General features: G+C 34.0%; 1 protein-coding gene and 1 long non-coding RNA gene across 2 annotated transcripts in view; one reads left to right on the top strand and one right to left on the bottom strand.

The window, feature by feature from the left end:
* Positions 1-20,477, top strand: part of LOC138690957 (acyl-CoA Delta-9 desaturase-like) — a 179,539-nt gene extending 159,062 nt beyond the window's left edge. The window contains exons 5-6 of the mRNA XM_069812549.1: positions 9,564-9,749; positions 17,657-20,477. Coding sequence (XP_069668650.1) covers positions 9,564-9,749; positions 17,657-18,017 — 547 coding nt within the window. The 3' untranslated portion in view covers positions 18,018-20,477. The remainder of the gene's footprint in view (positions 1-9,563; positions 9,750-17,656) is intronic.
* LOC138690959 (uncharacterized) overlaps positions 1-27,573 on the bottom strand; it is a 1,057,789-nt gene that overhangs the window by 681,655 nt on the left and 348,561 nt on the right. The window lies entirely within an intron of this gene.

Here is a 27,573-nt window from a genome sequence, read left to right as displayed (position 1 = left end):
TACCGATAGCACAAAATACTGCTCTTCAAATAGCTCCTTAAATGAGCAGCGTGAGTACTGGCCATTCATTATCTCGTGAAACCTACCTGCTCGTGATGGGAAGAAGAAAGTGGACTGGGAAACTTTCCTTCCATGCTACGCTTCCACTTCTAGCTAGCTAGCTCACTTACCGTCACCATAAGGTTCTTACTATAAGCTACGGTGCACATATCCATTTGATTTTACGAGATAATGAATGGCATACACACCGAACACTTCTTAATTCTACATAAATGTTTAATGTTGTTTCTTACATAAATGCCATTTCCGTCTGATTCTTATTAACTTATTCAATAGTTTAATAATAATAATAATAATAATAATAATAATAATAATAAGAAGAATAATAATAATAATAATCTCGCTTTTACACTTCACGTAACTGTCTATCTCTATTTTCCACTGCTCATATTGACATTCCACTCTACTCCATAGGCCAGACGCCCTCGGTAGCGTAGTATGCGTCAGGCTCATATCAGTAGATTTACTGGCATGTAAAAGAACTCCTGCGAGACAAAATTCCGGCATACCGGCAACGCTGATAATATAATCTCTGAAGTTGCGAGCGTCGTTAAATAAACCATAATATAATTTAATTTAATTTTCCATTGGCCACCTAGTTGTATCTTGTATTCCTCAGTCCAAATGGTTTATGGATGTCCATTGTTCCTCCGTCTTATTTCTGGGTCCAACCTTGTTGACCTGTGCGTCCATCAGAATGGTCCATTCTTGACACATGTCCTCCCTTATACTATTTGATCTTTAGAGGCTTTTTTTGCCACATCATATTATCATGTAGGTCTATTCGTTTTTGATATTGTCTTTTTATTTTATATGTAGTAGTTTTCGTTCCATTTCACGTTGGCATATCGCAAGTTCACACATGCATTTTCGTAAGCGGACAGGTTTGTGCTCCACAAATGAGTCACAAATTTTGAATAAAACATTACTCTTGCTTGAAGTTAAAAATGTAATAAAGGACCACCTGCGTAGCTCAGGCGCTTGCCTGCTGATCCGGAGTTGCGCTTCGATTTCTGCTTGAGCTGATTATCTGGTTGTGTTTTTCCAAGGTTTTCCCCAACCGTAAGCAAATGTCAGGTAATCTATGACTAATCCTCGGCCTCATCTCGCCAAATATCACCTCGCTATCACCAATATTGTCGACGCCAAATAACCTCGTAGTTGATACAGTATCGTTAAATGATCAAGAGAGATAAAGGGTGTCCCAAAAATTACTTCGTATTTAATGATGTGAATAAATGTAACAAAACAGAATAGATAACAGTGCCGCCAAACCAACACCAAGACAATGGTGCAATGTCCCAACAATGTCTAAACCATTTGGAAGAATGATAGAATAAGTTTCTAGTAATTACTTAGGTACCAAAATATTTCAATCACATTCGCATGCGTCAATTTTCTCGAAATACTTTTTAATAGTCTATTATCCAAGAGATAATGAAGAGAGCATTTATCGAAAAAAATTAAGAAACGAGGTTCATTACTAAAGAGATTGTAAGAAGTCAATCATATCGAGTGTAATTAGTTACCATTGCTACCGGTATTTACTCATTTGCAGTGTGAATATATACATACATACAGAATGTGAATTAATTATAGCTGATGATGCCTGTACATTGATAATAATAATAATAATAATAATAATAATAATAATGTTTTATTTTCGCTGGCAGAGTGAAGGCCATAGGGCGTTCTCTTCCACTCAACTAGCCTTAATCAATACAATACATATTTAAATTACGAACATTTACACTACACTTAAAAGGTTCTCCAGCAATATTCTTCAGTGAAGTTTTAACGACTAGTAGATTACAAATTATTTAAGTTTAGATAAACCTATAAGATAAAGTAGTAGCTTAATTTATGAGCTAATTTAAGTCAATCAATTATAATTAATTTGAGATTTGAGATAGCTAGTAAAATGATGAAAATTAATTTAATATAAGCTTACTAGAACTATGTCACAGGGAGAAAAAAAAAAAATATATATATATATATATAAATCTAAAATGTATTTCTATAATGAGAATATTAATGTAATTGCCATTAGAGGTTTTGTAAATCTATTTAGAGAAATTAATGATAATAAGAATGGACAGATGTTAGTTTCATTATATGTAATAAATATTAATCAGCAATTAATTTGTTAAGTAAGAATTTATGTAATTTTGACCTAAATGAAGTTATTGTCCAACAACCCCTTACATCACTCGGTAGCGAGTTCCAATTTCTACCAACTGAAACTGTATAAGATGAAGAATATAAAGATGTCTTGTGGTAGGGTATAATGAGTAAATTGTTATGATGAGATCTTGTACTTAGCTGATGATATGCGGATAAATTTTGACAGTATTGGTACACTTCAAATTGAACACAATGGAATTTGGCATGGTGCTCGAGTTCATAATTAGGCACTATTATTATATAATATTCAACCGTTTGCAGATCTCCATACGCCAGACGAATATTTTATCCGTGACACCTGTCACAAAATTATCATATAATTGAAACACATAATGGACCTAAATTTGTTGGTATTTGAGAGTAATATGGCAATACAATCTAAATTATGACTTACTAGGTATCCTAGATACTCCAATAATACTACGTTCAACAACCACAATCTCTTTTTTTACAATACCTACTTCAAATCTTCTTCTATTCTCCCAGCATTTTATAACGCAACTCTCCCGAATAACATTGGTAATTTGAAGAGTTTCAGGAACACAAAGTTCCATCTTATAGTTATAACCTTATTTAATTAGCAAAAACATCATAAAGTGAGTCTGAAAAGCAATAAATGTGTTGAAATCTCAGAAATGTTCATAAATTACTCAGAGAAAGTAGACGTTGCGAAATAATAGGCTAGTGGTGCATCGTGGGAGACAGCATTTATTGACTTCGTATTAGACAGCGACAACAGCTTGCTTATACTTGCATCGAAGTGTGTCATATGCTACCTACAGAAGAAAATAAAACGTCATCCTAAATGTTAGATATGTGCTATAAGGAAAACATGTGAAACGTTGGTCGTGTCCACACCTGTGGACTTAGGTGGAGTAGCGGTCGGAGAGTCTGGCCGCGAAACCAGGTGGCCCGGGTTCGAATCCCGGTCGGGGCAAGTTACCTGGTTGAGGTTTTTTCCGGGGTTTTCCCTCAATCCAATACGAGCAAATGCTGGGTAACTTTCGGTGCTGGATCCCGGACTCATTTCACCGGCATTATCACCTTCATTTCATTCAGACGCTAAATAACCTAGATGTTGATACAGCGTCGTAAAATAACCCAATAAAAATACACGTTGGTCGCAAAAGAATAAATTAAGAAGAGTTCAGAACAGAATTTATAGTTTACTATACCGTAGCTAAAAAGCCTGACCACAAAAGACAGGAAATTTCACTATACATACTTTGGGCCTATTCTTCTTTTAGCACAAAATTCATTAATCAACGTTAGCTAAATTGTCACGATTTTCAGTTATCCTATGCATTTACTTTGCATATTTGGGCATACAAAAGAATCTAGACCAGTCATCGGCAAATTTGTACTCACGATGACATCACTGAACGCAAGACACAATACAAATGACGTAATATGAATCGACGAGTATAGAGCACTCCGTTCGGATCCCAGTAGCTCACTCTCAACCCAATCTTCTGAATGTTAATGATTTATAGATGGACAGATTATATTTTCTTTCACATTAATTTTTATTGTTCTACAACAAGCTAGGAAATTATGTCACAATTTGCCACTCTTAATACAACTCGTAAATTTTCATCTGCTAGTCATGATTTTTGTTTAGATTTTATTTATTTATTATGTATTTATTTATATTTACTTATATTTATTTATTTATTTATTTACTTATTTATTCATTTATTTAACCTGGTAGAGATAAGGTCATCAGGCCATCTCTTCCCCTCTACCAGGGGATTACAACTACAATATTAAGAATACAATTGCAAATTCATTCAGAAAACAAATGTTCGGAAATATACTTAATGTAAAGCCAAACGTAGCCAAACGGCAGGCGACCTAAGATAGGACAACAGACATTTTTCTATGGAGAACATTTTAGATAAATCTGAGCTAGTCTGTTGTGTTATACAAAGAAAACATTTTATGTCCATCTCTTACATCCAGCTCTCTAAATAACACGTTAGTCCACCTAGTAGACATTTTAAAGTCATATTTCCAGTCCCGTCTGTTACTACAGATAGCCTATAAGTTGCTTTATGCTCAGATTAATTTCTTCTATATATTTTGTTCATTCTTAGAGTAACTCCTCTCCTGCTGTATTTTCTTTAAGTGGAACTACATTGAGCAAATATTCTTATACAGAAGGATTCTTCATAACTCCGCGGATGAACATTACCGGTTCTATTGTATCAATGTCTGTGTTTCCACCTATAGCGAGAGAATAGATCAAAGTTTGATGCATCATTTATTTTATTTCCCGTGCAAAAGTTTCAATATTCCTTCTCCTCCTTTGCATTGTCCGTGTGGATAATTTCATACTGTTAAAAATATCAGATTATTCGGGCCAAATAATGTTAGCAACTTTATTCAGGCACTGTTCTTCATTATAACACTTCAATGATTTTGCAATTTCCAAAGCAATAACTTGCATGGAGTTCCCTTTGACTGATATCTTGTTTCATCATATTTTACTACCGGAACTATTATTTGAATTTTGTTTTTTTATGTTTTAATTGCTTCGCCCCGTCCAGCTCTAAGAAAAGAAAATTATTTTTATTCTCATTTTCTACTGTATACACAGTGGCGGTGCGTCAATAAGAGCACAAGAGCACGTGAACACCTTGTTTCCATTAATGCACGACTAGTTTTATTATTTAATACCGTATTGGCGTAGTGGGGATGTATAATATCAGGATCGAGTATTTTAAACTTCCCGCATCTTGCATAAACTTCTTATGTAAACTTGGCAACATCCGTTCACGTACAAGTCGTGCTCTTTTCAAGAAGGTTACAGAAATTTCACGCATGCGCGGGAGAAAATTGTCTTTCGCTGGCCGCTTATGACTCGTCAAGAGCACAAAGCATTAAGTGAACAGTGAATCTATCCTACAGATGGCAGGTGCATCGATGCCTATCGTTTACGTGCTATATATCGAGGAGAAAAGTCTGTATTTTTGCCTGCAGGTGTCAGCATCTCACTGTCGGAACGTTTACTTTATGTCGATGTGTGTACAGTGCTGCTACGAGAGTGTAGTTTGTGAATTACTATACTTCAGTTTCGGCATATAGCATAGTTTGGCTGAATGTGATGGTGGTATGAATTTAAATATCTGTATGGTGGTGTATATTATTTAAGAATAATATTTACTGGCATGTATTTATAGTAATCAATCTATGCGAATGGGATTACAGTACTGGTATAGGCTATAGTGTATCAGTGTGTTGTGAATCAAAATATATTACTAAACACACGCTTTTGTAAATTGTTTTATGTATTAATTTTTAACAGACGTAAACAATGAACTCTGTTCAAGTAATTTTGAAGAGTAAATAACTGGGTAAACTGGCTTTCCAGGAAAAATTGGAAATAAAAAGACTAGGTTTCATCATCATCATTATTATTATTATCCACAACAAATAGGCTACTGTTCCTATTATTCTTCCTTAAACACACGTTTCCAAACAGACGTTGAGAAAGAAACAATCTATATCTAAGCAGGTAACCCGCCACTGATATATACTTGTGTACTGGAGTTGTAGGGGAGTTGGATGGAAGGGAGGGGGTGAAGCAAAGACAGTTTTCTGCGCTGCCCCTGCAACATCACTATTGCTTGTGATCACGATTACAACATTTTTGCAGATCTATTATGTAGACTCATCAAAACTCAATTATCTATTTAGAGGTAAAAAAACAATGATGACTGGTTAGAAAAAGATAGTTATTTCAAGCATTTTATATCAATGTCCACAAAGACACGGGTGACACACACACACACACACACACACACACATATATATATATATATATATATATATATATATATATATATATATATACTAGCCGTACCCGTGCGCTCCGCTGCACCCGTTAGAAATAAATATAAAGTAATTACATAATTAAAATAGGACATTTCATCCAGGGAACATTCGTGTTTGATAGAAGGATAAATCGTTTAATATGTTACTTAATTTAAATTGTATTTAAAATATTAAAATGCGATCATTTTGATCCAGAGACCACTCATTTGGTGCAATGACAATTCCTTTAACATGTTTCGTAATTGTTATTACCAATTATTTTTGGAAAAGCGAAAATTAACAGAAAAATTTTGGCTACAGATTTATTATTATGCTTATATTATATTATAAAAAAGTGTGTTGATAACGGATGTACTCGAATTAGAAAGTTTTTAATTTGTTGTGGGAGCTCTTGAATCTCAGGAGAAACAACTTTTACAACAGCGCAACATAATCTGCTTGGCTCATTACCCAATTTTTTTGCATTGCATTCATTGCATATGTATTTTATGTATTTTAACACGATTCAATTGAGCATAGTTAAAATTTGAATTATAAAATAATGGATTGCTAAGCTAACGTACTATTACTGCATACTAAATCAGTGCACTCTCGTTGTTCGTTAATTCTCTGAGATAAAAATGAATATGTTCATAAACATTATTATAAGAAATACACGAAATGAATATACAGAATAACCTATCAAGTTTTCTGTGCATAAGAAGCTATTTTAATCTTACCTGTCCTCAATTCACTCACAAGTTACTGTAATAACATTATAGCATTATGTCCATCCAGAGAAACTACACTTTCCAATGATGAAATAATAATTAATTATACAAATCGGTTAATTTAGCTTCCGATATTACTTCATACAAACACAGAAACATTGTCTGTAGGCTATGTTTCACAGCTTTCGATTGTTGTGTCCAAGGCCCCTTATAGACGAAGTCATTTGTTTTTTATTTCAATACACCGCCTTAGATGGCAGTTATTTTAATTTTAAAACTCATTTATCTCATTAAATATCAGTCCTATTAAAATTTTTCAGAGAATAGAACTTATCAGAAATCATTTTTAAAGAAACTTTTGTTATGTAGCATATTTCACAAAAATCAATAATAAGCGAGATATTTCGATTTATTTAATTCAGGCCCCCTTATAACCCCCCTTTTAAATAACGTATTTTGAATGCCATATAGCCTATAATCTAAGTTACAACGAACTTAATTTATATTCCAATTTTCATCGAAATCGGTTCAGCCATTATCGCGTGAAAAGGTAACAAACATACAGACAGACATACAAACAAAAATTTCAAAAATGCGATTTTCGGTTTCAGGGTGGTTAATTATATATGTTAGGACCAATTATTTTTGGAAAATCGAAAATTACCAGAAAAATTTCGGCTAAAGATTTATTATTAGTATATACTGTATATATATATATATATATATATATATATACACATACATACATACATACATACATTACATACGTACGTACGTACATACATACATACATACATACATACATACATACGAGTGAGAATTAAGATTTCTGATGTGGGGATAGAATCCTAGATAGAGAAAACCTTACATAAAATTATTATTATCCTCGTGTGATAAGGCTCGACGCTTGGTCACACTGAGTTGCTTGTCTCGCATCTTGATCATAATAATTATATCCATGAGCAGGCTTAAGATAAGATGTGTAATTCCTAAGTTATTGTATGTTGTCAGCTTGTTGGTGATGATAATATATCAAACATCAATATTATTTTCTTTGCTTACTTTATACTTTATAAAGTACATTATACTCGTATTAAAACAATTATATTTTGTAATGGGGGGCGGATAGAAGTTATTCCTGGAAGGGATGTTAATATGAAAATATGAGGAGGAATAACATTCAAACGGGGGGAAATCCCGCCATTCCTCCATTAATTCGCATCCTGTGTGTGTGTGTGTGTGTGTGTGTGTGTGTGTATGTGTATATATTCGCCGCCCCCCGTATTCCGATATTATTCTACAACAGAGATGCACATCCTTGTGCATTTTCACCGCGTGCTCTCAGTATCTTCACTTGAATGCAGTGCTCTGATGATTGCCTAACCTCTAGAGTCTATACTCTATTGTCTTTGTCTTGCTAAGATCAGTGCTCCAGATGACTGTGAAACACAGTTCAGAACTAAGTCATGAACAGATGAAAAAATAATTTGCAGAGCCAACCGTACTTCGAACAGGTATTTTAATCTTTCTTATGGAGCAACATAATCGATGTTATCTTGACAGTAAAGGGTGACAGTGATAAAATCAATACGACATGAGAGCAGTACGTCTCCTTAGACTGTGTATTTATTAGTTTATTGAGCGATGACTTACGTCAGTAGCTCGAGGAGAGATTACAACAGTCGTAGATTATATTTGATATTTAGTACTCATTCATTCATAGTATTCTGTCCATTTGCAGGTCTTTCACTGTAAACCCAGCATTCTCCAATCTTCCCTATTTCCTGCCTTCCTTTTGTCTCCTCATATGATCCATATATCTTATTGTCGTCTATCATCTGATATCTTCTTCTGCCCCGAACTCTTCTCCCGTTTACCATTCTTTCCAGTGCATCCTTCAATAGGCTGTTTCTTCTCAGCCAGTGACCCAACTAATTCCTTTTCCTTTTGCTGATCAGTTTCAGCATCACTCATCATGCCACGTTTGCAGTTTTTCTTGGGAAAGATAAATGCGGTAGTTTCCCGTTGCTTTCCGCACATTACTGTCTATTTCGCATCTTAAAACATCCCAAGGGGCCCCAGCTTGGAGGTGAAGAGAGTGGATTTGACTAATTAGGCCCTCCGGACTTCACCGAAATTTACCATAAGGATTCAATATCACTTCTATCAGAATTTTAGACCCGCTCGGAGACCGGGAAATGCCAATTAGCCTGGCTTTCTTAATGTTAAGTTTATGAAGTTATGGTTAAAAACCAGTTATCTGATTTTTTCTCTGGAAGTTCATTCCCCGAACTGTTTGAAAGATCTTTCAGCCATTGTGCCTAACTTTAATTTCCTATTTGAATAAAATTACATTAATAAAATTTGAATTGTATTGTAAGAAATTATGCAAAACGTGGATTGTTTAAATATTTTACTTTACAATATTTAAATACTTCGAATAACGTAAAGCAATATTATTATCTAATTTAGTTATTTTTCGTTCGTATAAAATAAAATGAGATTGGAGATACCCAAGTTTCATTTCCAACAAGTCTCATGGATTTCCTCCTCAGAATACTCGATTTTCTCCATAGTTGCTTCACCATTACCCTTTCATTGTTCCTTTATTCCACTGATCCTAAACACCACAGTCTAAGATGCAGGGTCGTTAAATTGATACCTACTTACAACAGTGAACATTAGATAATATGATGTAAATAAATATTTATTGTGAAGAGCTATGCATGAGTGTGTTAATCTCTGTCTCCTACCTAATGATTTTCTTTGCAGGACATACCTCGTCACCATGCCTCTTCTGTGTTTCGTCATACCCGCCTGGATTCCAGTTTACTTCTGGGGTGAGGACCCTTGGGTCTCATGGTACGTGGCTTCCATAATGAGATACACCCTCTCGCTCAACGGCACATGGCTTGTCAACAGTGCTGCCCACATGTGGGGCACGAAGCCTTACGACAAGTAAGTATCAACTTTCTCTTTAAGCACACAAACATACTCGTACAAAGATTCATCTTCTTTCTGTATGAAAATAGACACGTAGGTGATGTCCATAGTTTTCTTCTCCGAACCGCTTTAGAGGAAGTGACTGGTGAAATACGCAACTAGGTTTCAGGCTTTCACTCTGACTTCAGGAGAAGAATTTTAGACATCCAAGCTGTGTTATCACTAGAGTCCTGCGTTTGGTTACTTTGAGTGCAAGTTAACTGTACGTGGATCGGAGAGCTCTGACTCGCCTCTGGCTCCGTTTCGTCTGTTTACATCTGGATATTTTTGTGTCTGCCTACATATCTACCGAAAAGAGAATATTACTTACGTACAAAATGTACTGTCACGTAGATTTAATAACAAACTACAGTGAAACCTCTTCTTACGGACACCCCCAAGATACGGACACTCCTCATATACGGACAGATTTTTATGTCTCAACTGAAATAATATAGAAATAAAATAATAAATTTAACTCTCGTTTACGGGCACTCTCAGAAACGGACATGGACAGCTGTTTCACAGCCCTAAAACTTGCTTTACCTTCTGACTGCGGACATAACTTGGATTTCAAGACCTAATGTCGAACAAAAATGGAAAATTTAGTTTTGAGATCTGTACAGAAATTCTTTAACATGAAAGAAGACAATAAGGGTCTCGTAGGCTACCACTAGCCCAGCCGGCTACCCCTTGTTAGCTGGAAGCCGGTAGATAAAAAAAATCATAAAATTTAACCTGTCTGATGGGTCCAAGGTTTCCGCGATCATGAAATAATGTATTCGATACACGATAGGGTTAATAGGATTATTCTCTTCACTTCAATCAGTTATACTGCTTCGAGAGACATGGTACCTGAAAGTAAAGGTTAATTTGAAAACTGTAAATTATAGTACTGCATAACTGTACACCTAGAATAAAATTGCATGGCACGGTACTGTATTTTCCTTTTTCGGTCTTATCTATTGTAGTTCAAAGTTGCAAAGAATTTACTGTAGTACAGTAGATTTTATTTAGAATTAAACTACAGTAATGCATTTCATTTAAAGCGTGAAGGGATACGTAATGCATATTATAAATTTACTGTTAGATTGGGGAGTCTCCCTCCCAATAAAAGATACCTCCCAGATGCGGACAGATTTTTACGTTCCTTCGATGTCCGTAAATGAGAGGTTTCACTGTAAATATGTATTTATAGCTACCTTATGGGCAACAATACTATTCTCACAATAAGTAAAACGCATCTAGATTCTACCCATAGATAGGCCTACTTTTTTGTTTCACAATATATAGCCTAGTTTTCATCCAAAAAGTAGAAATCAATGTTCATTATTTTTCTCTTATTTACAGAGTTTTTAATATTTAAATTGCAGTTTTAAAAGTAAATATATGTATTTTATCAAAGTGAAAATGAGTTTGGAAATAAATAATATGACAAGTTGTTGAAAGGATTGAAATTTTAATATTCATAATTGAAAATGAGTTAATATTGAAATATATAAAATATAGTTCGAGCCTGATGTTTCAACTTTTGTTCATTTAGAAATGTTTGTAGGTTTCTTTTTGTCTCGATTTATGACAGTTTGTAATGCCAGATTATGGAAATTAATTAATTTGGGAATAAGCCAACTTGTTTTACACATAAACGTTGTAACTGGACATATCCTATGTGTGTATAAATAAATAAATAAATAAATAAATAAATAAATAAATAAATAAATAAATAAAGTCCACACCTGTGGAGTAACGGTTAGCGCGTCTGGCCGCGAAAGCAGGTGGCCGGGGTTCAATTACCGGTCGGGACAAGTTACCTGGTTGAGTTTTTTCCGGGGTTTTCCCTCAATCCAATATGAGCAAATGCTAGGTAACTTTCGGTGTTGGACCCCGGATTCATTTCACCGGCAATGACACATTCATCTCATTCAGACGCTAAATAATCTATGATGTTGATAAAGCGTCGTAAAATAACTTACTAAAATAAAATAAATAAACACATAATAAATAAACGGTGGAAATTATAATAATAGAATAAATCACAGTAAAAATTAAATTATTTACACTGTATACTTGCTTCACGAGTCTCTACACATTACAATGAATGACTGTAAACATTTTAAGTGTTTAAGTGAAAAATTTATCCTTATTTCTAATGAAATATATTTTCTTCTTTCCTAATGAAATGTTCGCTACCAAATCCTTCTATTAGAGCACTGGTCTCCAAGCGCCTAGCTTTGTTTTGTTTTGGTATGTTCGCTAACAGCAGACCTGAACTGTGTACGCAGCGCAATACTCCAAGATACATACACAGTTGCAAGTTGCGGGTTGCGAGTTGCTTAGAGCTTCTACATAACCAAAGCTGGACTCTAGTTATCACTTAACATCTTTAATGTTTAGGGAAAAGTCATGTGATGAATCAACTTGTAATTACCAGACATAATATCTACTAAATCTCAACACAGACTGAGTATCCAAAATCATTCTTCCAAATTGACTCTTGTATAATATGCAACAAATATTATAGTACCGGTATTAGGAAATAAGACTACTTTCAATTTTCTCATGAGGTAGTAAAAAGTCTAGGGGCCGGATTTTGATGACTTAAAAGTTAAAAATGACACTGAGTATATACCATTAGTTATGTATAATAATATGCAAGGTAAACACATGGTTTACACTGCTTTAGAATTAAAAGTGTCTTTGCTAAACACATATTAATATCTCAAATGAAAGGAATCGTTTTCTGAGTAAACTGCGTTCCACAGATTTTATATGGTGGGGAGGGTACTGTAATCCTCGCTTTGTTTACATACACTGTCAAATAATTACTGAATAGATTTCGAAGTCAATGTTCAGCAGACCGTAACAAAGTACCTAGGAGCAATGAGAATTATACTTGAGACTGAGGAAATGTTTGCTTGTCTTGAACTATACTATGTTGCAATACTATCATTTAGATCATCAAAATCCATCCCTGGGTATAACAAAACAATGAAATGATGGATTGTGGCATTAGAAATATTGAAATATTAGTGCAGTAAAACCTCCCTAAAACGAAACGCGATCGTTCCAGAATTTTTTTTTTTTTACATTTTCACAGGTTTTCGTTTTACAGAGGGTTGAATTTTGGCAAAACTAAGAATAGACTACTGCAATATACTCACTGTAGGAAGAACTCAATGAAAAAATAATTTGAAATAAAAGTTACTACAGTACATGCAAAGCGAATTTTAATTTCATAATTATTAACTTACGCAATTGCAGCCTCTCCCTCTCCTTCTCTCTGCGCCTAATTTCTTGGGTCCCTCATTTCTTTTAAAGTGCATTCCCGCAACCTTTTTTGAAGGGAACGTTGTAGAATTTCCTTCGTGTCCTGCATCAATTCTCTGATCCGTCGGTTGTGTAACTGAAGTTTGGTGGAAAATAGATTAACTTCACGTTAGACAAATCAATCCTTGGATGGCAGGTAGCATTGTTTAAAAACAATATGACCTTACGATCTTGACGTTTCATTGCTCCGTTAAAAGAATGAAGCCACTCTTCCATGATAGAACTGGTCATAGGCTTTTTTTATTAAATCGCACAGTTTTACTTTATTCACATTGTTATTTAACACTATTGGCATATTAACACAAAACTCAGAATAAATAAACGAAAATGTGAAACTAAATTGACACTACACTACAATTATTCACAGTTTTATTCTACTCGCACTATCCTTTATCACTGTATTGGCTTTGTTAGAATAGTGATTATCTTTCTTGCCATTACGTCATAAGTAGAGTCCTGCATTTGGTTACCTAAAGTCTCCAAGCAACTCGCAACAGTGTAGATATATATGAAGTATTGCTTGAAGGCATCTTACGCTACTTAGTTCAGGTCTGATGTTCAGTGAACATACAAAAACAAAACAAAGCTGGCAGGTTTTTCTGATTGAGACTTTAGTTTCTGGAGGAGCCGTAAGTGCTTCAACAGCTTTCTTCAAGGCATCCGGATCAATTAAGGTCCTCTTAACTCCAAACTTACTTCGTGGCAGGATTTTAAAATAAAAAAAACCGATAGCATCATGTATCTTGGGACATGTTCCTTAGTACAAGATGTTTTGCGATTCAAGATACAAGAGGGTGCACGTTTAAACAAATATGGCTGCCGAACTAGAGATGAGAATAAATTATGAAAATTAACATATATATTTACTCACCAGATGATAAGGAACACACCGTACTTGATTGATAGTTACAAATACAATTTGGTTTCGTGTTAGAAAACATAACAATGAATGAAATATTTACTTTTGCCACAAAAAAAATTGTTTCGTCCACAGAACTTTGTAATAAATCAAACCGAAATTATGACCAGAGCTACCTAGTGGCTTCCTCTACACTCTACTTCAGTTTCAGTCGGCTACGTAGCAGCAAAAATAAGGAACAACAAAAAATTATCCAAGGTACACTATGCTCAAAGTACAACAGTCTCCCCTACTTTGTTGTCTCTCTATTGTGGTAGTGTTGGCGTGTGTTGGACGAAGGTCATTGGCAATAACGTTCACATTTACTCTAACAGTAAATATTGAACTACCATCAATCATAAAAGATGATATTTTAGGAATTAAAAACAAAAATAGAAGAAATAACAAAATTTCACTACATATCATGTTTAGTAGACCGAGATGTACAGTCTGTATAATTTTGGCAGTTTATATCGTTTACACCCTATATATGCGATAATGAGTTTAGGGGAATGGAGATTGGGCTCTATGCTTCCTTAGCTTCGGTACTAGAATTAGATACTTTGGTCGATAACACTCTTAGGCCACCTTTTACCATTGGATAAGACTCGGTAGGTACTCAATTTGATAAGAGGCTGAGTGAAACTCGGGGCCGTTCTAAAGGTTTTGGCAACGATTAAATTTCGCACTATCCGGGATTGAAACCAGGACCTTCCAATCCATAGCCAGTTGCTGCAACTAAGCTCCCCGGCCGCCATATGTCCAAAAGATAAATTTTAATTTATTTTATTATGTCTCATTTCTTATTATATTCATTTTTCTGTATTGACAATATGAATTTTAATACATATTTCATAGTAGACGACTTAATGGCCTCAGTCTAGACAATTAAATTTATGTCTTAAATGTTGAGTTTGAATAATTACCAAGTCCCTACAATCTTGATGTTTGTCTTTGTACCTGTTTGAATCAAGATGTCTAGTTTCTCTCTCTCTCTCTCGAACAGACACACACAGATACGAGTGTGAAAACAGCAAAATTAATATTCTTGGATCTTTAAACGTTTAATTTTTACTGCAGTTTGGAAGCCTTATTTAAGTCATGATTATGAGATTTTCTTTGAGTTTAGACACATTAAAATGGATATCGTCTTTGGAAATAAATTAAGAAAGGCTACTCATATCCTCTTCTACTTCCTTTGGCAAGGTTATTCAAATTTAACTGACAAATCGGTAGGAAGATACGAAAGGCTGACGAATGTAAAATCAATAATTTAAAACGATGTAGTGGGTAAATAAACAATCGAGCTGTGAAGACGCGAGTAACTGCTTAGGCTATACAGCAATGTTTATTCGGAATAAATTATTCATTCTACCTTCACAACACCTCTCGCCCGTTATTGTAGTTGATCGATTCCCTTGTAACGCTTAGCTATAACAATAAAATACAATATTACGTCCTCTTTTTGTAGTCTATTACGATAATGTAGTTCTTTCTGCTGTTACATTAGAGCAGTTTTGAAAATATTTTTAACAACATCCACGCTTCTTGTGTCACTTCCCGCTCTGCCTTCTGAATAGCGAAGTTCAGATAAATTTATATATTAAACCTTTAAACTCAATGCTCTAGAACCTAATTTAATACAGAAATCCTCTAGAGTCGAAATATACATATAGTAATACTTTAGTCCTTCCTATACATCTGTGTGGCAGTGAAATTTGGACTCAAATAAAGGAATAAAGGGACAAACAAAGATTAAAAACAGTTTAAATTGTTTCCCTTTTACGTTCATTTTAACACTTTTGTTGAAATATAAAACTTTAAAATTATTAAAAAAATAAGTGAAAAGTAATATACCTTGTACAATGGACGGCACTGTTTCAACGCTGGTTTCGTCTAGTGAATTACTGCTGCATCAGCTCATCCTACTTCTAGTTTCGGAGTTTCGTGTCGTCTGTGGTGAGGGTATACTATTTCGGTTGTGGTGGGGGTTGTTTGTATGTTACGTACTATTATATTTTATTAAATTTTTCAGAAGAACAATATGATATACACTTTTGGATTGAGTAAAGAATGAAGATACTCTAGACTTCTAGAGAATAGGTGGTCTGGCGGGCGTGCCCTGGGCTGAGTGGGAAAATACCGAACAGGCATTACTTTTAACATGAAGCAAGAGGAGTTCAGTGGCGGCCACTCAGTTGCTAATCTCCTAATGTAGGGTTTCTTAACCTGGGGTCCATGAACCCTTTGGAAGTTCTTGGATGGGCTTCAGAGAGTCCGTGAAAGTCACATAAAAATTAACATGTTTAATCACTATATTATTTCAAAGTAAAAAGCAGAAACGTATCTAAAATAATAAAATTGTTTCTTACTTTTTTTTTACTTTTTCTAGGGAGGACTCAATAGCTTTCACCAGATTTTGAAAGGGTCCGTGACTTAAAAAATATTAAGAATGTAAAAATACAGCAATCCACTAAGATGAAGCTGCAAAAATAGAAAAAATCAAAGCAGATTTTTTAACTTCCATCAGATGATGACTTAGAAAAAAAATTCAATGGGAATTGTGTACTGCAACTATTTTATCAAATATTCCTTTCACTAAGCTGATAATAAAACGCTGAAGAAATTTATTTCGGAAAAGACAAAAATGCAAGTCCCTGTCCAATTTACACAAAGGAAATATGTCACGAAAGGTTGGTGCTGCTGCTACAGGGAAGATGTAACATGTCTTAAGATGGAACCCTGAATGAGATACAATAAAGAAAATGACGCTATACTACGTGGAGAGGTACAGGAACTGAAGCCACGTCAGGTTCCTTGTTTAAAATATGCTCTACTCACGTCTTGTGAGGTTGAAAGAACATTTTCAATATTTAAGAACATTTTTGGTGATACAAAAAATCCTTTTCAGTAGAAAATTTGGAAAAAAATATATTGTTGCGCATTGTTTTCGCGACAACAATAGTATTGCACAATGCATATTTTGAAGAGTATGACTATCCACAATTTCATACACCAAAAGCTATAACATAACCTAAATAATAAGATAAATGGTAGAAAAGCTTTAATTAAGGATGATGAAATAAATTTGTCATTTTAAAAGGCACAATTATTGAAAGTACAATGTTGGCAAACAAATAAATGCTAGGGAGGTGATAAAACAAACAAGCAAATACTAGGGAGGTGACAAAATTGTAGGATAAGCAGCCATGATTGTTGAAACACGTCGTTGGTCAAAAGTAGTATGACGTAGTAAAAGTGTAATAGTCAATACAAATGACACGTGCAAAACAGTTATTTACCTGGCAGACTGCCTCATAATTCTTCATGTGATGAGAATCAGTCTATGAATAACACGTGTAAAACAGCTGTTCTTCGCCCGCCAGCGATTTCATCCGATAGACGGGGGAGTGAATTCCCCGCGTGTAGGGAAAAGATCCACTCTGTATAAAAATGGAATCATAAAACTTTCAACTTTTTAGAATATTTATGAAAGATAATAGGAATAGGAAAACAATATTTATCTCGTATCTAGACAACAACATGAGCACAATAATGCAATAATAATATCTATGGTTAACGGCACTGATTAACACATCAATACATGGATAACTCTAAAATTGTTGAGTTCTCAAGTCCTGTTCTCATCTGTCCTCAGAAACATTACAGCTGTGGAGAACACCTTCGTAGGAATCTTTGGCATTGGCGAAGGCTGGCACAACTATCACCACACATTCCCTTGGGACTACAAAGCGGCTGAACTCGGAAGGTATGCTGCCAACCTAACCACAGGTGTCATCGACTTCTTCTCACTCTTCGGTTGGGCCTACGATCTTAAAACAGTTTCCGAAGAAATGATCAGGAAACGATCGGCCAGGACGGGCGACGGATCCAGCTCAGATTCTACAGACCACCATGACCACGACCACGACCACGCAAATATGGTATGGGGTTGGGGTGATAAAGATATGGCAGAAGAGGATAGAAAAGCAGCCGAAATATATAACAAGAGCGATTGATCTTGTCAAACTTGTGATACGATTTTAGATTTCGTGTCCTGGTACCTTTATATTGTACAGACATTTTAAGGAGTTATAATTAGAAATTATTCCGATTTTTTCCAATGATACAGAACTGTAGAGGATAACTCAACAAAGAGATTTTAAAAATTATTTTTAAGATGTTTGTTTTTAATTAAATTTCAATCTAAGTATCACATATAACAATATAGCATATATACCTATGTTTTCGACTTCATTCTTATAACTGCTCGAATTTTGTGAAGTACGGCCTTTTGTTATCAATTTCTCTATGAACTTCTGTTTTATTTTATATTTAGTTTTGTTGATTCAATACAAGTTACAATAACATTTATTTGGAAAATGAATTTTTCAATAAATTTAAAATTCGAACTAACAAGAATATTGACATACAAATTTGATGAAATATATTGGCTCACGAAGCCCTACAATTCTCTTGCGTTCTTTAATATTTTAATCCCCTTTTAATTGTAAGATATATTAGACGGTTCTTCGTTAAACTGAAGTTATGATTATCACATAACCAATATTCAAAGTATAGTAAACGTGAACCACAAATTTAAAAAGAAGAAGAAACTGGTTCAATTCTGTTTTCAATATACTAGGTTCTTTAGTTGAATTTATAAATGTTATATAAAAAATCACTATTATATAAATGAATACAAAATAATAACAGGTTAAAATGCTTTAATTTGGAAGTGCAACAATGTCTCTCTATAAGAAAATATCGAAACTGTTTCTAATTATAACAACACAATTTTATTCCTTCCTCTGTTTAGACCAAAACTTTATTCTAGTTTTTATACATATTTTTAAGTCAAGACATATAATTAACAAGTTAAAAATATAGAATAAATGAATCCTCATAGATCTTCGAATTACGTGTTATGATGATCTATTTCAATTCCAATTCACAAGGTTACATTAAGATTTAAGATCTAAACCCGATTAAATAAATTTTACATAATCTTATTCGAAATAGAGTTAAAAATATGAGTTAAGAATTGTATTAGGTTTTTCAATTATTACTAATATTTCCCTAAAAAGTATTAAGATTTCAAATTTGAGGAAATTAAGAGTGTAGAAAAGCTTAATTTTCAAATCATAGGACAATTTTATTAACAAATCGGTTTCAAATTAAGATTTTCTGTTTTAAATACATGATCTACGATTTCGTGCGGTGAAATCTGTAGATTTTTCTTAAAGATTATTCTTCAATGTGGTTAATGTTTAGAAAGATTCAATACAATATAAGTCCACTGTTATGATTCATTTAATATATAATAATTATGAAATTAATAGTTTTACAACAATATAAAAATTTAAAAAATGTCATTGCATTAAACAGGAATTATTTTCTGTCAGTGTTCAAAATTAAATATGTGAACATTGTTAGAATAATTTCAGTAGCTACATATTCAGATAACAATATTCGGAAGTTAAGAGTACCTATTTATTTAGTTCTGTACATTCATATAATTGTGATAAAAAAGGTACACTTCAAAAGAAACAAAATAACAATAATATTAAAATACTTGGGAAAATATTGAAAAGTATGGTATATTTCACATTATATGATTTCAACTTAAATAATAACAGTAATGATGTAAATATAAAAGAAATTAAAAATTCATAACAGTTTACCGAAATCGACACATTCTGTCATATCATGTAATCATGTTGTTATAATTCTTTTTTTTTTTTTCATTTATAGAACTTACCCTTCAAATTGTAAATAAATTTAGACAAAATGTAACATGTAACATAAATTGTAAATCATAGTAAAAATCAAAATATGGACTTAGTTTGTTCTAAAGTCTTTTAAGTGGCTGGGTAGAGATAGACTTGGCCTATTCCAGGCAAACAAGAACAAATATTTCTTGTATCAAAAGCAATTTAAATAACGTGTTTATCTGATATTTTAAAATTAATATTCCAAAGATTGTAGAGGATGATTATTAAACATCACCTAGGAGTGAAGGAATCAAACATCAAATGGTCTGTATTGTGTAATAATAGCCCCGCAACAAAATGGCTGTTGTTTATTGTTGACAAAATGGTTGCTCTTTCAAAAGACTTCTAGAAGTTGCTAATTTATTTATTGTTTAATAGTCGTTATTCATTCTTTTTATGTATATATTTAGTTAAATTTTCATTAATATGTAGAGTATACGTAGATGTAATTTAACGTTCTTATGTTATGATGGATGAGTGCTGAGAGCTGACGCCTATTTCATAGTGAACTACTGTTCAATTGTTACAACAAATGGCCACAAAAAGCATACGAAATTGAAAAATACATGAATGCAGATTTATGGAATAGACGTATGAATTTTGTTAAATTATATACGATATATTTCGTGTAAGTACGAGTTGTTGAATTATAATGTATGCAAATGTAACTGTGATTTATTTTAAATAAATAAATCCAAAATAAAATATATGAGTTCTTGATACCAGAATATCCTGTCAACCATTACATATTTAAATAAAATATATTTCCAGTCATGAGAGAAAGGACTACTAACTCCAAATACTAATGAAACTTCTAATTTATGTCAAACTTTTCAATTAAACCACTTACATACCTAACTCAAACTTATCTAGAGACTACAAAATCATCAATAGTCCATACAATGTAAGATCCACTCTCAAGAAAAATATGTAGAACTATTATTCCGCATACGTGTTTTACCCTACTCCAACCTATTGTTATGTTACAGCTTATTTTTTTTTTTTCAAAAACTTATTTTTCGCGTTTATACGCCTCAGTTTGCGATATGGAATACTACAAATAAACAATTGACAACATCTATTAAATAAAATATCTCAACTATTATTTATCAGCCATTCCAGTTGACACGGATGTTACATTTTTACTATTTTCAACATCTATATATTGAAAATAAAATGATCTTTGAAAGAGTAATGGAACGGAGAAAAATTCTGTCCGGCGCCGGGATTTGAACCCGGATTTTCAGCTCTACGTGCTGATGCTTTATCCACTAAGCCACACCGGATACCCACCCCGGCGTCGGACAGAATCGTCTCAGTTTAAGTTCCAACTCTTGGGTTACCACTAGTGGCCGCCCTCTGCACTACGTCATAGATGTCTATGAACGTAGGACTAAAGTCCACACATGTGCTGAGGTGCACTCGTTATGAGTGACTAGTTGGCCGGGATCCGACGGATTAAGCGCCGTCTTAAATCACGAAGTGATTTACGCATATCATATACCGGTATATATTATTTTAATGTACCGAAGTACATATGATATTTCCATGCAGATATATTTCGGTACATTAAAATAATATATACCGGTATAAAATGATCTTTGGTAATTTCTATTACTAGATTCAATTTAGAAGATTAGTAGGCCCTATCGTTTTATAGAAAAAAGTTGTTGAATAAAATTTATTATTATTGCAGAAAATAAAGAAAAGGTTCCGTCACGGATGTTACAAGATTTGCGAAATCACTTCCCACCTTATTAACAAAAAGTGTAAAACTCGGGTGTCTACCTCAAGCAAAAAAGAGATTCATTCTCATAGTGTCCATGTGAAAGCTATACAAATCTCATGACATCCAAATGCTTCACAAAAACATAATCGGTAATATTTTATAGCTGTTTCTTCCATGTCACGGATGTTACAGATGAGTTCATGTCCTTAATTTTCCCAGTTTCAAAACAACTGTGACATTTATAAGTCAAAATATTCGCTTGAACTGTAACATTAATTGAATAATTTCAAGGGAAAAATTGTTCCAGGGGCGGGTATCAATCCCGGGACCTTTGGCTTAGCGCATCAACGCTCTGTCGACTGAGCTACCCAGGAACTACTCCCGACACTATTTCAGTTTTTCCCTTTATATACACACACCTCAAGTGGGCTGACAAAACGCCAGAAACCCAACTTTGAGTGCACATAAACTACGTGTGACTTAAATTGTGGTTTTCTGTTAACGTACCTCAGTGACGTATATATTATGCAAACCTGGCTTTGAGGTATAGCTCCTAGTGAAGCAGACTTGTGTAAGATTAATTGTTATTAACTGAAAATAAGTGGCAGAAATAATATATCTAGGTAGTACAGAGTAAAAAGTTCCTTGATCCTGGAGCTCTGAAATTAACAGTGCAGACTCTCAAACAATTTCATCAACAATAGTTCTTTGAAAAATACACATCAACAGCTCATCTCTCTATCAGTAAGTGCTGCAAACTTTAGGGAAACAAAACAGTAGCTACTACCCAGCCAAGACCACTTACATTCAATGCCCATAAAACTTGTATAATATTTTCATTTTGAAAATAAAACATTAGAATGTCTAAATTTAGAGCCATATCTATAACAAATAAATATTTCTGAAAAAAAAAAAAAACTTTTTCATTGCATTTCCCAGTTTACCTGGAATGCTGTTATACATTTTTAAATTTACGAATCTATTCGACAAATGGAATATTATTCGCCACCTTTTTTATGCGCTGCCTTAAAAAACTTACTTTTGTCAATAATACAGATCACGCTTATGGACAATTTCATATTATGTGAGGCATTGTCGTGTACTGTTTTAAGAAATATTAAGGGTACGCCATATCTTTGCTATAATTTGTGAAATAATTTATATATTCAAAAAAACATGAAAAGTAAAGAATTCCTTCCCTTCCGCTCTGAGTATTTAGGTCAAGATTTACATCAAGACCGGCTCTTATTTTGGATAGACTGCAGATGATTAGACTTCTTCTTTGGACCAACACTAGATTCTCTCAGATAGCGTAGGCCTACCTACTTGATCATAGAATCAACAAGATGCAGAGTCATCGTTGAAACGTCACAGGACAAGTAGAAGTCTTTTGGAATGGAGATAAATCTGCACCTACATCAGGAAACGAATCATGGATCGCGATGCCTTTGAATATTGCACACGATAATCAATAAGTCATATCACCAGACATACACCTACTATACAGGGTGTTAAAAAAGTATCCAATATTTTAGGAAGTGATAGTATGCATGAAAACAAGAAAAAAATATCTAATAAACATAGGTCCTATAACACATACTTTCTGAGATCTGAACACTTGTTCACAGGAGGTGCTCAATGTGACGTCCATTCATGGCAATGGATTTCTCTGCCCTACAATACAACCGTAGTTGACACCCCTGGCATGGAATACTGGCAAGATAGTGACAGACACGTAACGTAAACTCATAACAGCTGTATAAAGTAGATGTCGCCGATTACTAATTGATTAACAGCAAAAATCTATTAATAGGCCTACTTATATCACCGGACTCAAACTGTTGTGATTTAGATCTTTCAGGGTTTTTCAAAGACAAAGTGTACATGGCATATCATCATATTTTGAAACAGCTCACAGTGTGCAAAAATGCAAATTTGGCTGGACATATTTAATAACTTCTCTGGATTCTAATGGATTGTTACAAAACTTTGTACAGACCTTATAGGTAGCATATATTTTTTGTGTACAAATTCTGATTACGTTCGTGTAAAGGGAACTATCCGTTTATACGAAGTGATTTTAGACAAAATTAATCACTTCTCTTCATTCTAACGGATTTTGGTGAAACTACGTGTAAGAGTTATACGTAGCATATATTTTATATGTAGAAACTCTTATTAAGTTTTTGTAAGAGGAACTACTTCTTTATAGGGGTGAATTTATACAAAAATAATTTCACTCTTATATAACAACTACTTACCTCGGATTGAGGTTGTGGCTGATTTCTATATATTTGAAGTCTGATTTATGCCTAATATGTTGCTAGTCGGCGGTGTATACAATGGAGAGGGAAAGGAACTGGCCACCACACCCCATTCTCTCCTGGCTTAGTTGCTTCATGAGTGGTTCCTTATTTGCACCACACGTGAGGTCCAGATCTGTCTTCGGACAGTTGACTAAATAACAACTATACAGGGCCTAATAAAGCGTTGTGAAACTTTGTGCAGGAGTTATGGGTAGCATATATTTTTGTGTACAAACTCTGTTTAGGTTTATATAAGAGAAACTATCCCTTAATCGGGGGTACATTTAGACAAAATTAGTAACTTCTACCCTATAAAACAGATTTTATAAAATTTTATACAGGAATTACGATAGCATAGGTTATATTTTTGTGTAGAAACATTGATTCTGTTTGTGTAAAAAGAAATACTCTTTTATAGAAGTGGTTTTACATAAAAGTAATAACTTAACTCCTACATAACGGATCGTTATGAAATATTGTAGGCCTATTGAAGTTACAGGTAGCGTATATTTTTTTGTACAACTATATTTACGGCTCCATAAGAGGAACTATCCCTTCATGGTGGTTGCATTTATACAAAATTAAAAGATTCTCTCTCACATAACAGATTTTTATTAAACTTTGTTCAGGAGTTATAGGTAGCATACTGTATGTTTTCCGTGTACAAACTCTGATTACATCTGTATGCCACCTGTAATTATTGAACAAAGTTTCATAAAAATATATTATATTATATTAAAGAGAAGTTACTATTTTTACCTAAATTCACTACTGTAAAGGGGCAGTTCCTCTTAGAAACATAATCATACTTTGTAGACAAAGAATATATGATGCCTGTATATTCTGTATATAGTTTCATAAAAATCTGTTATTAATTTTGTTTAAAAAGCACCCCCTCTAAAGGTATAGTTTCTCTCATAGAACTGTAAAAATAACTTGTACACAAAAAAATATTTGCTACCTGTAACTCCCGTACATTGTTTCATAAAAATCTGTTAGAAGAGAAGTTGTTAATTTTGTGTAAATGCACCCAAAATAAAGCGGTAGATTTTCTTGTGCAAACGTAATCAGAGTATGTTCGCAAAAAATATATGTCAAATGTATGTTTTATACAAAGTTTGAATGCAGAGAAAGTATTTTTTCCAGCTAGTAGATTTGCATTCTGATCCATGGTGCGTTTGTTAAGATTAGATAAAAATGTGTCCAAGGTATTTAACCTGATGTTCCATGTCATGTGAATAATTTTGCAGGCCAAAAACACTCACACACTGATTTAAAATTTCCTTATTCCACGATTATTTTCTGTTGTTACGTTAGAAATGGAAAAGTTGCCGCTGCGTTACTGTGTGCCCCACTTATAGATGAGCAAGAACGCGCAAATTTCAAACCAAAGACTCAATACTCTAAATGATGATATATTAAATGTAATATGTGACATTTCAACCCTACTGTAAGAAGAAAAATAATTTTCCACTCCTACTCTAGTAAGTATATTGTTGTCACCAGAGGTAGGAAGTTGGTATATTAAATGGTAATTGTTGTAACCGGACGTGACATTTCAACTCTACTGTAAGAAGAAAAATAATTTTCCACTCCCACTCTAGTAAGTATATTGTTATCACCAGAGGTAGGAAGTTGGTATATTAAATGGTAATTGTAACCGGACGTGACATTTCAACTGTACTGTAAGAAGAAAAATAATTTTCCACTCCTACTCTATTAAGTATATTGTTATTACCAGAGGTAGGAAGTTGGTATATTAAATGGTAATTGTTGTAACCGGACGTGACATTTCAACTGTACTGTAAGAAGAAAAATAATTTTCCACTTCTACTCTAGTAAGTATATTGTTATTACCAGAGGTAGGAAGTTGGTATATTAAATAGTAATTGTTGTAACCGGACGTGACATTTCAACCCTACTGTAAGAAGAACAATAATTTTCCACTCCTACTCTAGTAAGTATATTGTTATCACCAGAGGTAGGAAGTTGGTATATTAAATGGTAATTGTTGTAACCGGACGTGACATTTCAACCCTACTGTAAGAAGAAAAATAATTTTTCACTCCTACTCTAGTAAGTATATTGTTGTCACCAGAGGTAGGAAGTTGGTATATTAAATAGTAATTGTTGTAACCGGACGTGACATTTCAACCCTACTGTAAGAAGAAAAATAATTTTCCACTCCTACTCTATTAAGTATATTGTTATTACTAGAGCTAGGAAGTTTACTAAAACTGTTAAGTTGTGTGAGCTTTGATAATATATCTACCGAATGAAAAGTATTAGCAATGTCAGTGAACCAGTACGACAAAAATATATAGCCGGGAGATAACCAAATATGCACTCCAAGAACAAGAAAATAAACAAATTATAAAAAGCAATAATATGTAATTATAAACTTCGTAACTCCGCTGAGCTGGTAAAGGCGTAAGAGTGTATGATTTAATAAAAAAATAACTGTTAAATATATATACCAAGCAGCCTTCCTTTTTGATAATTATTTCTCAGCAAGTTTACTTAGTTACTTAAGAAAGATTCTGAATCTGAAATTTCGTGGGAAAATAAAGAAAACTGCATCGTAAGGAGCATTTTTTTTTAGAAAATTTTAAACAATTATTTTAATAAATCATAACACAGAAACCGATTCACTTATAAACTCGAAGCTTTGTGGGACACACTTAATACATGATAAAAAATTCAAATGACTCAATTAAAAGTAGCATTATTTTATTTTACCAATCGGTCCCCTTAAATTCCTATTATTTATATCGCTGAAGAACGATAACAGAATATAAATAACTTGAATAGACCTATTATTTATATCTCTTAATAACGATAACAGAATACAAATTCTAACTTGAATATTATTTATATCGCTAACGGACGATAATAAAATAAAATGATAACTTGAACAAGGCTCAAACTCACAACCTTCGAATCTTTAAGCGAACACTCTAGCATTGCTCTACGAGACACTGTGACAGCGACGTGAGATTCGAACTCACGACCAGCGTCCCGCAAGAGAGCAGATCGCGCGGGCTTTACGGAGCACTGATGGACGGCACGCGGCGGAGAGAGGGGAAAGGGCCTACGCGGCGAGGGAGATCGCGCGCGCAGCTGCTTACGGAGTGAAGGGGGAACGGACCTTCCCGACTCTTCCAGAAGCCCGTCGAAGTGGAAAAATCGCGAATTCGAAGTCTCTCGGTTACGTTGCTGTGGTTATAAATTACGGACGCGAAGGAGTGTGTGTGTCATTCATGATTAGTTCAGTCAGTAAGCCAGCGAACAGAGCAAGCCAATATTGTGTACCGGAGTTCGACTCGAGTGTGCGTCCGCAACTGTGTCAGCAGCCGAAGGCCTGAGTTCGAGTGCAGTGGACCGCAGTTGGAGGGACCTGAGTTCGAGTACAGTGGACCGCAGTTGGAGGGACCTGAGTTCGAGTACAGTGGACTGTCTCTGAAGGTCTGTGGTTCGAGATACTGTGAACTCGAGTGACTGAGCTAGAAGAACTGTGAACTGAGAACTGATAGTTCTGATTTGTAAATAGTGCTTTGTAAATATTAGTTAAGATTAATAGTTCATTGTTGTTCGTAATAGTCGAAGTAAATTGTCATTATTATTACTATTATTATTATTATTATTACGATAATTCCTAATACGTTTAGATAATACAACAAAAGATGTCAACTGAAAAAATGGAGTGATACCTTGGTGTTTACATCCAAACAGTAGACCAGGCCTGCACAAGGTTTGCGCTCTCCGA

This window comes from Periplaneta americana, chromosome 16, assembly GCF_040183065.1.
Source record: "Periplaneta americana isolate PAMFEO1 chromosome 16, P.americana_PAMFEO1_priV1, whole genome shotgun sequence".
NCBI classification, from domain to species: Eukaryota; Metazoa; Arthropoda; class Insecta; order Blattodea; family Blattidae; genus Periplaneta; species Periplaneta americana.
This window is presented reverse-complemented; position numbering and strand designations above follow the sequence as displayed.